Below are 13,489 nucleotides of genomic sequence, written 5' to 3'. Positions count from 1 at the left end.
ATAAACAGAACCAATCTAGCCAGTACAGTGTATGGGATGAGTGCAAGGGGTTATTGTGCAGGTGAGTCGAGCTCATGCAATAGCAAGGGGTTTGACGCTTCCAAGTCTTGAATTGAGGGGTGAGGAAGACACAATTAGGGTTTTCTATGACTTTTTTTTTTTTTTTTTTTTAAATTTTGGGTAAGATCCGCCGAAGCGGGTTGCCTTAACCGCATGTGATTGGTAACAAAAAAAGCCCAAAAGCCGTTCTCGTCCCTGTCTGGGGAGATGCCAACCGTCTCTCCTGGGGAGATGCCAACCGTCTCTCCTTTCAACGAACACAACTTTTTTTTCTTTATTGTATAAGGTGAAACTCCTGTTTTCTTAATCCTTAAAGAGTCAACATATAGTTGAGATTGAGTTATGTTGTTAAAAAGAAACTTTCATCATGTTTATCCGAAAAATTTATACATGTTTCTTATTGATTGAAAGGTATAAATATAGATCGTTGGAGGCTTAGATCTTAAGCTAGATACTCAAGAGAACTCTATGACTTGGAGAATCTCGGAGCTCCACCTCGGACCTATCGCCAGTGAAGTCGTGCAACCAAGCAGTAATTGCTGAATCTTTGTCTGACCATCGTCGTCGGGCTTCTTTTTGGAAGCCATAGTTGGACCTCCGTCCGACTTCTGTTATCGATCAACTATGGTCCATCCGATCTCAGTCACCTGTCGATTACGGTTCCACCAACCACCGTCGTCCGTCGACTATAGTCCCTCCAACCCTAGTTGCTCGCCGACTACGGTCCCTCTGAAATCCATTGCATGATGATTACAATCTCTCATACCATAGTCTCCTGCCGATTATGGTCCCTCTGATCACCGTCATCTGCCGATTAGGATCCTTCTGAGCACCGTCTTTTGCTAACTATCTTCCTGCAAACCTCTGTCTCCTATCGACTAGGATCCCTAGAACCAATGTAGCCCGCTGACTACAGTCGCTCCGACCTCCATCACCCGCCAACTTTGGTCCTTTTCGATCATCGTCGCCTGTTGATTATGGTCCCTTTGACCTATGTCACATATCGACTACGGTCCCTCCAACCTCCGTTGCTCGACTACGATCCCTCTGACCTCTGTAATAGACAACAGCCCCTTCGATCTCAGTCGCTCGACTAAGGACCCTTCAACCTTCATCATCTGACTACAACCCCTTTGGCCATCGTTGCCTACCTATTATGATTTCTCTAACTACCATTGCCCGATTATAGTCCTATTGATAAAATGAATAAGCCAACATCCTCTTAAGAATGACTCTCATGCCATCAAATTCCTCCAACTCCAAACAAGTCAAGCGCAACTATGGTCCTTACAACCTATGTATGACTATGTAATGTGCTCCATATGATGTATATTGAGCCAACCGCTTCTCCTGAGAAAGAGCATCATTTGTAATCAACAATAAATAATAATGGATTCATTTCAACTGGGCAAGATCCATGATTTTTTCTTATTTAAGGGGTTTTCACGTAAAAATTATAACGTCTCTAATGACTCTTGCACTCATCTCTTTTATCTGTCTGTGTGCTAGATCTTCGTACAGAGCTTGGACGCTAAACTCTTATCTACAACCACGAATTTTCTGGCACATGGCACACAACAAACATCATGATTGATATATTTTATTGCTTGATTTTATGTAATGAATCTATCTAATTATGATATATGATAGACACACCCATCATGGGATGAGATGTTTGAATCTTTTTTATTTGAAGTTGAAACTTGATTTAAGCTGTAAATTCCTCCAATTATGATGTGTGCTAGCTATGTCCATCACAAGGGTGAGATATTTGAATTACTTATATTTGAAGTGGAGACTTGATCATGGCAGTAAACCAATTGTAATTGTAATGCACCTCATAGGGTGAGATATTTAAATATTTTATATTTGAGGTTGTGGCATGATCTTGCCAGTGAAACCTCCGATTAAAATATGCAATAACCATGCCCATCATAGGGTGATTAAATGATTAATATTTCTTGTGTTAAACTTGCTGTCTTTACTTTTTTAGAATTTGTTATGCCATTTTTAAGTATTTTTTCATGTTTTTAATTTTTCTATTGGTCTTTTTAAGTTCAATATCCAAAAGTGTTCTATTTGTTGTTCATTACTATGCATACAATAGTAAGCAACATAATAAAAAATATATAAAATATTGAACAATAACAATTAACAATAAGGCAACATGAAGTGGGTAAAATTAAAAAATAAAACTAGATTAAACTAGCAATTTATTCAGAAATATAAAATGAAAAACATGATAATTAATTTCAAATGATGATCCCAAGCAATGGAGCCAAAAATTTGATAGGAACATATTTGTATTTGCTTTAGAAGATTGTTTAATTTGCTAAGGTGTAAGTTTTATTTTATGCAAGTGCACATGTTGTGTCAAGTAATAAAGTGATGAGAAGAGTATCATTCCTAAGAGGAACCATGAAATTTCCAATATTCACTTTAATACTGCCTAATTAACTACTATATTTATCTAGCACAATAATTTAAATAGGTTGTGCAAATTAAAATAAAAAGTTATGATTATAGAAGGTTAGTTCATTGTTTATAAAAGTTCTAGACCTTTGATATTTATAAAAATATGATTGCATAAGAGTGATTTTCTTCCTATTATTGTTGTGAATCAGAGCATAAGTACTCCTCATATCTGTCAATCACATTGCAGCATTAGCTAGGTTTCATCCTAACTACAATTTTACTATCTCCTTAAGATCCCATAACTAACCATCTTATATTTATGTTATGGAAGGAATATATTTTAAAACCTTTAATTATTTCTCTACTCCTCCGTTGAGGTTCTAGATCACACTAGATTTTAAGTTTATAGTAGTCCTATACATAAACTAAATAAAGCTTAGAGGATTTAAAAATAGCTTAAATACATTAAAAAGATCAAACCTACTTTATGCAGTACATGACTAATATAATCATAGATTAGGAATAAAAAATTATCTACACAGAGATAAATTTACATGACACAAATACTTTTATTTCACTAATAAAACAACATAATACAAACTATAAAGTAAAAGGTAAATAATAAAAAAAAAGGTTAGAAGTGAACCGGATCTAAGGTACAGACTTTGTACTTCTCCACTTTAATCTACACTAATACAAGATATAAAACAAACATACAAGAGTCACTCCCTCTTAAGAATAGTCTCTCACAAACACTCGCATACACACTCACGACTCCATAACGGGCTAGCCCTTTACATGAAAATTGAGGCTAATATATACATTTTTAAAAATAATTGAACGTGTGCCATGATTCAAGATTGGTGGCGCTGTGGCGGTGCTAGACTGATGTCTTGGATCACCATTGATACCATTCATTCATCAGTCTAACTATCTCCCATCATGAAATTGGATGATTTGGCACTACGATGCTCCATATGGTGCTACAGCTCTTCATAGATAACGCTTGGTGTTAAGCTCTCCAAAAGATTTTTTTGCGGGCTCTTCGCTGCAACACTATGATGCTAGGGTAAGCTATGGTGTTGAAAACACTGATTCTATAGTGTTGCGATGTTGGTTCAATTTTTATGATTTTTTAACATATTTCCTACACAAAAGTAAAAGTATCAAAAGGATAAATATTATAAAATATACAATATGGACTTAGCAATTTTTCTCTTATCTCATATCATGAAAATGGTTAAAGAGGTTCCTAAGCCCCTTTGGTTTAGTCTAGGTTGAAAACTCTATACCTCTTTCTAAAGTCTGTATAGGTTAGGTTTACACCAAAGTTAAAACATCTAAGAACTAAAAGATGTTGATAAAGAGAGTTTAGACCTCATTAAAAAAAATGAGAACAACAGTGTTGCCTCCTAATAGGCTTGAGGATGATAAAATCAATGTGTGAGCTCTCTTTTGTTTAGCCTCAATTGTGGAGAGTAGGCTTCAAATGATTCTACTAGTTAGCCCTGGCAAGTGGCATGGCAATACTAATGACTTGTGTAGAAGATCTAAAGCTGCCTTAAGGAAAATACGAGTGAGATGTTGCTTGGTAGGGACTCTACTTTATATATGAGAGACTTAATACCTTACATGTGGATAAATTATATATGATAATAAAACTGCTTGCCACTACAAGTTCTTAGGCTAAATGCTCTGAACTAATGTAAGTGCATGTGTCGAACCCATGAGAAATCACAATTTTCTCTAGTACTACCTACTTAAACTACGAAATTTATCCTACCTTATGAACCAAGGGTTAATTGCTAGAACTACTTAAAAATGCATAAAATAGTGAAGATAACAAATAATAAAGATAATTTAGATTAATGATGGTGAATGAATCTATGTTCTCCTAAGCAGATTCATCTATAATAGTTGAGAATTAAAGCTTATGCTCCCTAAGATCTCTGTCAAACTTATAAAGGTGTAAAGAAAAATTTATGACATCTCTACAATTATTATATTTTCATAGATCATAGAATCTTACTCGTCATATATCTAAGTATGAAATCGTTCTATTTCAATACTCCTAATTGTTACAATATTCCTCCATCGAAGCAATGTATCACACTAAATTTTTAATTTATACATGGGCATAAATTAAATTAAGCACGTGAGATATTGTAAAAAATAATTCACATTCATCTTTAAGAGTTTGCATTAGGATATACATTGATTATCATAACATCAATCCAAAACTAGAGTTTAGCTATTATAAAAATAAAATTGAACATAATATTTTCCATTACTTGCTCAAGAAAAGAGTATAAATAGAAAAGACGAAGAAAATAGTACCCATATAAAGAATCCTAAATAGATTATGCAAATGGACGCTTCCCACAGTGATTATCCATCCACTTATGCCTTCACTCTCCACAATCCTTTTCACTCATATGTATAGTTTGCTCTCTATAAGGATAAACAGTCACTCCACTGCATTTAACTCACTATCCTTTGGTTCCTCTCTCATAAAAGAAAAAAAAAATATTTATACTTAACATAAACATACTCAGAAGCCGCAGCGCTCGACAGGGTGGCACTGTAGCATTACAATATAAACTAGCGTCTTAGTGCTGATAAATATGCTATACTATGGCATTCGGCAGATTTGACGTGATTGTTGACTTATCTGGCATGACTCTTCTTTTCTCTAAATACTTTGTCGCGACGTTAAAAATGATGATTGTTGTGGTGCTTTGCTTATGTCATCTTCATTGCGGCGTTTTTGAGGTTGGCACTCCACAGTTGAATTATTTGCAATTTTTTCCAAGGCTCTCGTATTGCAATGCTCATTTGCAACACTGTGGCACTGAGTAGCATTGCAACACTGTTCTTTGTTTCGCCGGGGTACTGAATTAAATGAAAACTTCTCCAGTGTGAGACCTCGTTCCCTTACTGTTCCTCTCTGATTTGGATTTTCCTCTCAGGATCGTCCAGGATGATTTTTCCAAGTTTGATCTTGGGGCATCACATCCAGTCTCCGTCACTGCAATATCCTATTTTGACGTCGGGGCATTGAAGACGCTACGGTGTTGATAGTTCTGGCACTAGGCTCTGGTTCTCAACTTTGCAATTTTTGCTCTTTTTCCTGAGACAATTCTAAATGAGTGCATGGCACTTCTTAGTAGGCTCAAGCGAGTAGAGTTTTGACGTGGTATCTCTAATTTTCCTCGTGCATGGCAAACTCCTTAGTAGGCTCAAGCGAGTAGAGTTTGTTATCTCCTTATATGAGTTCCTTTGACAATTCTAAATGAGTGCTTCAAAGGAAACCCACTTGAGGACGAGTAGGGCAATTTTTTAAACCAAGTATCGTATTAATTATAATTAAGCGATTAACCAACGCTTTAAAAAAAATTTAAAACTCGCCAAAGTCGCCCGTTTAACAGACGACTTACTTGAAAGGGTTAAGTCATAGTTGATGGACGTGGTAAGGCAGATACTGATTGGGCATTGTATCACCAGGAAAGTATTGCACTATGGGAAAGCAGGAGAGCATACATTATTACTGGAGAGATTCCTGAGTTGGACTATGATTATAAGGTGAAGCAGTACTTAGCATGGTTTCATTCTTGGGCTACACTATACATGCTAAAGCCCCCAATGGATCATCCGAGTACATACTATCCAAGATCACCAGCTGAACGTCACATTGGTAAGTTTAAGTTATTTAAATTTAATTATATGATAAACTTCAACTGAATTACTTATCCTTGCAGTGAGATTTCTTTGTGAGCATGGAGAGGAGATTGCAACCATACTTCAGAGGTACTGAGGGGACACCTTTACAGGTGGATGTGAATATTGTTGGAGATATGTGCCAAAGATTACGACAACAGATATACATTGACGATGCTCATTATTTTGACGAGGCAGATACTCAGGTGTTTAGTCCACCCGTTCCAACTGCAGATCCATATGATGCTGGGCCGTCCTCCTATCCTGATCTTGGTCCCTCTCAGAGCCACTTCACAACTGAGTTTGACGTCACCTCCACACCTCAGTTCGTACCTTTCTCCTTGGGAGAACCCCCAGTTACTTAACAAGATGTTAGTGATCAGGAGCAGCGCCATCTACGTACCAGGCCACTACGAGCACCTCAGCATTTTACTCCAGACACTGATGAGATTCCACATCGACATAAAAGAAGGCATTAGTTTTTTGTATCATGTATCTTTTAGTTGCTTTAGTTAGATTTTGATGTTTATATTTCTTATTATGCTACTATGGAACTACTGTTTTGTATCATGGAATTAAATTTATTATGCTCTTGCATTTACTCTTACATGAAGTTTGATCTAAAAAGCATAATGTTGGATGATCCAAGAACATTTGATTTTTTAAAAAATTGGTAATATTTGATATACATATATATACATATTCTAATTTATTATTATGAATTAGAGGATATATAACTTCTCATCTATGAGAAGCTTATTAGAGTAATTAGCAAATATACACTTTACTATAATTATTTTATCTCCATAATATTCCCAGAGTTTTATCCATTATATATATGCTTAATAGAACTCCATTCTAACCCCCCTATTTGATTCCACTATCCCTTTGTCGAGGACTTGTATCACACAAGGTTTTAACTTTGTGTAAGGTCTTTTTGCATATTAAATTAAGAATGAGGGTATCAAAAACAACATTATACCATTCAAGGATCTGAGATTTAATATTTGTAAACATGGATTCTAAATATATCAAAAACATGAAAAATTGATTAAGCCTCATATTATAAATATATATATATATATATATATAGCAAATGCATCTTTTCTTCCTAAAACATATTATATAATAATTAATCATAATCCTTTTTAGTTGCATTTTTTTTTAAATTCACAAAAGTAAGTCGCCCGTTTAACGTGCCACTTACTAGTACTACATTATCCAATTATTCATACACATAACGGGTAGTTCTCAACAGGGTAAGTCGCCCGTTTAACAGTCGACTTTGACGAGTTTTAAATTTTTTTAAAACATTGATTAATCATTTAATTATAATTAATACGACACTTAGTTTAAAAAATTTCCCGGACGAGTATCTTTTTTATGACCTGATTACTACATATGAAATATATGTGAAGATCTTTATGATTATACACTATAAGAATAACTTTCATTTATTACAATTCTTGCCCACTTCTTAACTTTTTTTATCATTTAAATGAAATTCATATTTACATTCGAAACCATAAAACCCTAAATTTATAACTTCTCATTGGAGTCCTAATCACAACACCCCAACGGGAGCTTCGAAGAAGTCTTCCCTTTGGTCCGTCTACGGGAAATTCCACGCGGCGAATATGCTCATTAATTAAAAAATAAATAAAAACACGGCACGCGTGGCCGTTCACTGACGCGTGTCCTACACGGCGTACGCAATTCCCATACTACCCTCGTGTCGTTATTAAGTAAAGCGGTTAAATAAAGCGTATTAACGTCTCTTCACATTGATTAAGGATAACCCAATGCTGCCATGGCCCACTTCAGTCCACCACCCGGTCAACCGGTTAAGTAACGCACCGACCCGTATCCATGACCATCTCGTTAGCTTATAAAGTGCAGTGTTACCAGAGGCTGATAGAACAGAGCGGAGAAGAAATTGAGAAACTTACGGAGAAATGGATCCTCCCTCTAATGACGGAAAATCGCTTCGGAGCTACGCGCTCAGCGGCAAGATCATGCTCTGTGCTATTGTGGTGCTCTTCACCGTCGTGCTCCTCATCCTCTTTCTACACCTCTACGTCCGCTGGCATGTCATACGCAGAGCCTCACGTCGGGCTCGTCGCCGCCGGGCACTCGTCTTTGCTGGAGAGGGGCGGATCCCGCCTCCTTGCGCGGTTAATCGAGGCCTCGACCCCTCGATTCTCGCATCCTTCCCCGTTCTGCTGTTTTCGGACTACGCGGGGGAAGGCCGGGATGATGAATTGGCGGAATGTGCTGTGTGCTTGAACGAGTTCAAAGATGGAGAGAAGATCCGATGCCTTCCCCGGTGTGCTCACCTCTTCCATGTCGACTGTATCGATATGTGGTTCTCCTCACACTCCACCTGCCCGCTTTGCCGCGCAGCTGTCGAGGTGGTGAAGGATGCCGCGACGATCACTTCTTCCGGTGCCGGGCCGGCGGTTGATGCCATTGATGCAGCGGTGGATTCGAACGGGAACGAGCTGTGCTCGTCCTGCGAGCGGGTGGAGGAGATGGGTTCTTCCTCATCGGATTCCGGCTTCCGAGATGTTAGGATTGAGATTCCAGCGAGTGGAGCTGAAAGTTCGAGCGGTCAAGAAGAGCAGCAGATAAGTTCAGGGCTCGAATCGCCGGATGTGCAGCCATTGAAATCGGCGGGCAGCCGGATGGTGCTAATCCGGTGGCTTCTGATGCGCGATCCGCGGCTCTATTGGGGAGGTGGTTCAGGATCGGAGCTGGATCTAGAGCGCGGCGATGGGGAATCGCCATCGCCGCCGATGACAACGGCAGCTGATCCGACTCGTTAGTGCCGATTTTGGCCTAAACGGAACCGGAAAGGGCCGAAACAGCAGCGGTAACGCGGCACTCTCATAAAGTGCTCCTGTAAAGATTCTCTTCAATTTTATTTGGATTTTAATAAGTTTCTTCCTTCTTTATCTTATCTGTTTTCGGGATGGGATTCAGCCGAAAGTGGCAGACTTGGAAAAGTTGAAGTTATTAGGACCGTTTTAATAAAGTTAAAAAATAATATTTGGGCCTCTTTTGAATATTTTGTGCGGCTAATGTGAAAAAATTGAAACTAGCCAACAAGGCATTGGTGTTTGCAGTTTAAGTAGGTTTTGTTCGAAACGGTTTTTTTTATTATTTTTTAAAGTATTTATTTAATAAAAGAAAATTAAAATTTTATTAAAAAGTTATTTTTAAAAGCACTAAAAAAATTATTTCAAATGAAGCTATAATCTGCAAAATAAAAATATTAATAATTATTTAAGCCGTCTCGCAAACTCATGAGCCAAGCTTCATCAAGCTCGAACTCGAACTCGTTTACTAAACGAGCTCGAGTTTGAGCTCGAGCTCGACTCGTGAGATTGATAAGCTCGGCTCACAAGCCTATAAACGAGTTGAGCTCGGTTGCTCCGCCCACCTACACCCCTAGGTTTGCAGATTTCGTCATCTGCTCATTTTTAAATTAATGAGAGCATTTTTTAACTTTAGAAAAAATGATTATTACTTCAAGAGAAATTATTATTATTTTTTTTCTTAAATTGAAGCAAAGTTATCAAATTTCTCACTCACTCTTATTGTATAATAATAATAATTCACGGTAACCATCTCTACTGAAAACAATCACCAACCCAACAAAAAGAAATACAGCCTCCGGATGGGCAAATTATTGCGTCTGGTGTCCGGATTCGTCCGGACACCAATCCGGTGTCGTCACGTTACCAAAATGCACCGGGATCCAATGTATTTGGGTGACATGGCATCACCGGATTGGATGTCCGGACATCCGGTGACCGGACGCAATAATTCGCCCCAAATGACAAAAAAACCAAACAGCTAGAGCCTCACACAAAGCGGAGACAGCAATTCACAGATAGGCTGAAAAAATACAGCACAGAAGAAATCCAAGAAGAGTGATCCACCAAAAACATCAAAGAAGATGTAATATTTTTTCCATGTTCTTCCATTTGCATATTTTAGAAAAAATTGATTTCTTAATGGTGTGACAAAGAGTATAACTGCTATTTGCATGTCCACCAAACCTCATTTCATTTCTTTCACGCCACAAAGTGTAAACCAAACAGCACGAGAGGAATAAATAAGTTTCTAGAGTCAGAGTTAAAAGCAGAATTATCATGAATCCATTCCAGCAATTGTTGTAAAGTAGGTCTAAAATAAATGGTATTAACGGGATGATGCCAGAGATAACAGATAAAGAATAATCGCACTCAAAAAATAAGTGGGAAGAACTTTCTAAGTTATTATGACAGAAACAACAGCTTCTATCCTCAACCACTACAGAAAATTCAATGATTACCGGCGGTCTGAACCGGCAATTATCACCCCGCCGGTAAGAACGGCGGTTTGGCCGCCGGTTTTTACCGGCGGTCTAAACGGCTGTTATGTAAGTTGATGTCGCCGGTTTAGAAACCGCCAGCTAAACGGCCGGAGTTAAATGCTACCGGCCCTTTACCGACGGCTAGAACCGCCGGTGTTAAGTGAACTTTGTTCCGGCGGCTTTAACCAACAGAAAACCGAATACCTGAGCACATGATGTTTATGGAAGATAAGTTAAGAGATTGAAGAGAGGGGATTTCATGAATGTTTAAATCATTGCACCAGTGATCCCAATAAAGTGAAACGGGGCAGGAGGGATGTATCAAGAATTTAAATGAGCTCCTTCTTTGGCCGCAGTATTACAAACATACTTCCAAAACCTAGTGGCAAGGGGGTACTTGCGATTTTCATAAATTAATGTTATTTTAATTTAATATCATTATGAATTAAAAAAAACATGAATTTACATACATCAGAGCTACGAACTCCCCTGATGTCGTCTATATCAAATAGTAAAGTTTCTTTAACTAAATCATATGGAAATTGAATTTTAATAGAATTATTGCAATTGCAAAAATTATAACTTAATTAAAGAAAATTTTTTTGAACTTATGATGATGAATGATGCAATAATTTTTTAAGAAGACTCTTCTAAGATATATTGCATCACTACCACTCCACAAAGTGCAAGTGCTCCATAGAAAATATTTCGAACAGTTAAGCAGTGTAGGAATTTTTACTTAAATGTAAATTGAACTACAAAAATCACTAACAATACTAAAATAACATATACAATTATCAAGGACATAAATAAATATTGCAAATAAACTAAGTATATACCCAACATCGCATAACACAATTTGGTTGTCTCCCATGAGTACTAAGTTTATAATTTTCGGTCAGACTTATCTAGATATATCATTTTGGCTGAGTTGCATCATTACCACTCCACAAGTGGTCCACACTAAAATCCTTCTCTTTCTCCTTTAAATTTACTTCAGTATTACTGAGCAATATTCCATGTGGTCTACTACTAAAAGAGATTGCAAGCAATCATAGTTGGTTTCTGAAGTTCTTAATCGAAGCAATTTGACTTTGAAATCAAGTTCCCAATTGAATCACTACAGTCTTTTTGAATTCTCTAATTTATGTTAGGGTCCTCTCAATCTTTAAGTTTGAAAATACTGATGCTAATTCTACTTTTATTGGTCATAAAATTAAAAAGTAGTATATCTCAGAGTATCTAAATGGAAGAATGATGAAATTTTTTTTGGAACTGTTGTAAAGCGGAAGCTAGTTGCTCTTTTGATTAACTTTCATTATAATGGTCTGACTTTGTTAGGCATTTTTGTGTCTTCTGTTTTCCTTTAGAATGCATTTTTATTGGCTCTTCATGAACTTGCTCCTTTTATGCTGGAGTTTTTAGCTTCTTTTTTTACATGTAACTTTTCTTTTACCTGTAAAATTCTTTTCTATAGAGCAATGAAAGTTCTTTGCCCATAGCTCTTTCAAAAAAAAAAAATCATGCGTGAAAATTTTTTTATCTATCAATGATATAACATTACCAAATATAACCGTTGGTGTTCTGTGTTCGTCGAAGACTGATCGACTCTATTTATTCCACAGGCCGAGTAGCCAAAAGTAAGGGTCTCACCGTTGCTTTAGATTCATCTAATTCCATAGTGAAAGACTCGCTATACCCCCAGATTTGGAGACCATTTGATTTTTATGGTGGGAAAGATCATCAAGGCAGAGGTCGGAGCACCGCCGCGTGCGGAACTCACTCCAAAAGCGAAGGTACCCGATTTCTTTATTACCTAACACGATTCCATCTGCCATAGCCCCACCCGTATGAGTTACATTTGCTTGCAAACAATGGTAGGTTGATTAATAATACATAATAACATGAGATTATTAAATTATTTTTATATTTTAAGTGCCATCAAATTATTATTATTTAAAAAATTGTCAGTGGAACAACCTACCATTTCTCTTTCATGAACACGTGTCGTTGTCTGTGTATTTTTGCTTCTATTTTTAGTGCATGTATAAGATCGATCGACTTTTGCCTTGTGCTGCTGCGGAGAGCTTCAGCGATTTGATACCAATTGAACAATAATATGAATGCACATGGTGAAGATATTATACACGCAACTAATAGCGTCCATAACGGGCGGGGCGGGCCGGGCCCATGCCGGCCGGTTAAGTTGTTTGATACCCGTTATAATGTGCTGCAGTCCGCTTTAACGTAGTGCGTTCTCCAACCCTTTTTGTTTTTTCATTTTTTTTTAAGTGCTTTCGGTGGGGAGGCTTCTCAGACGCCCACGTCATAAGCTTTGAGAATATAATTATAGGTTTTAAATAAAAATAATGTTGAGTGTTTATGATCATGTGACATGTCTATAATTAGGTATTATAAGAGAATAATAGAATGGGATAGTGCACAAAAAATATTTAAATAAAATATTTATGATATAAATAATTGGTAATATATCTAAGCTTAATGTATCATAATTAAATACTTGCAAACATAAATGAAAGTTTTTGAAAACTATTTGAAGGGGCAAATATTCTATATAATTTTCATGCTTATAATCTAAGTGAGTATTTCGGCAAAATTAACTTAGTGAGCCGGAGATTGCTCAACTTTAATCTCATCAAGTTACTAAAATGTTCAAGAAAAATATTTGATGAACAATAGGGCCAATTCAAAACATCTAGTTTTGTTATTTTTTATAGAATTAATTATCGTAATTGATATGTCAGTAAAAAATTATCTTGATCAGGCACGAATCTCAAAGCAAAATTGAATTGAAAGCTTCCAAAATTAAATCAAAGACCATATGAGTTCCGATTTCAACAAACTTATAGTCAAACTGAACGTCTCAGAAAGACAAACCCATCGACACCAAATTCGACTCAATCCGAGCCCATCCTA

General features: G+C 36.9%; 1 protein-coding gene and 1 pseudogene across 1 annotated transcript; one reads left to right on the top strand and one right to left on the bottom strand.

Annotated features, from left to right (window-relative positions):
- Nucleotides 1–169: 169 nt before the first annotated feature.
- On the bottom strand, nt 170–285 carry LOC114579762 (annotated as a pseudogene).
- Nucleotides 286–7,663: 7,378 nt separating this feature from the next.
- Nucleotides 7,664–9,257, top strand: LOC110092185 (RING-H2 finger protein ATL2-like). Its single transcript, XM_020816609.2, has one exon. The coding sequence runs from the start codon at nt 8,148–8,150 to the stop codon at nt 9,015–9,017; it is 870 nt and encodes a 289-aa protein (XP_020672268.1). The 5' UTR covers nt 7,664–8,147; the 3' UTR covers nt 9,018–9,257.
- Nucleotides 9,258–13,489: the final 4,232 nt, after the last annotated feature.

This window comes from Dendrobium catenatum, unplaced genomic scaffold (assembly GCF_001605985.2).
Source record: "Dendrobium catenatum unplaced genomic scaffold, ASM160598v2 fragScaff_scaffold_621, whole genome shotgun sequence".
NCBI classification, from domain to species: Eukaryota; Viridiplantae; Streptophyta; class Magnoliopsida; order Asparagales; family Orchidaceae; genus Dendrobium; species Dendrobium catenatum.
This window is presented reverse-complemented; position numbering and strand designations above follow the sequence as displayed.

Coding starts and splice junctions, on each gene's coding strand:
- LOC110092185 (XM_020816609.2), top strand. CDS start 8,148: ATGGATCCTCCCTCTAATGACGGAAAATCGCTTCGGAGCTACGCGCTC.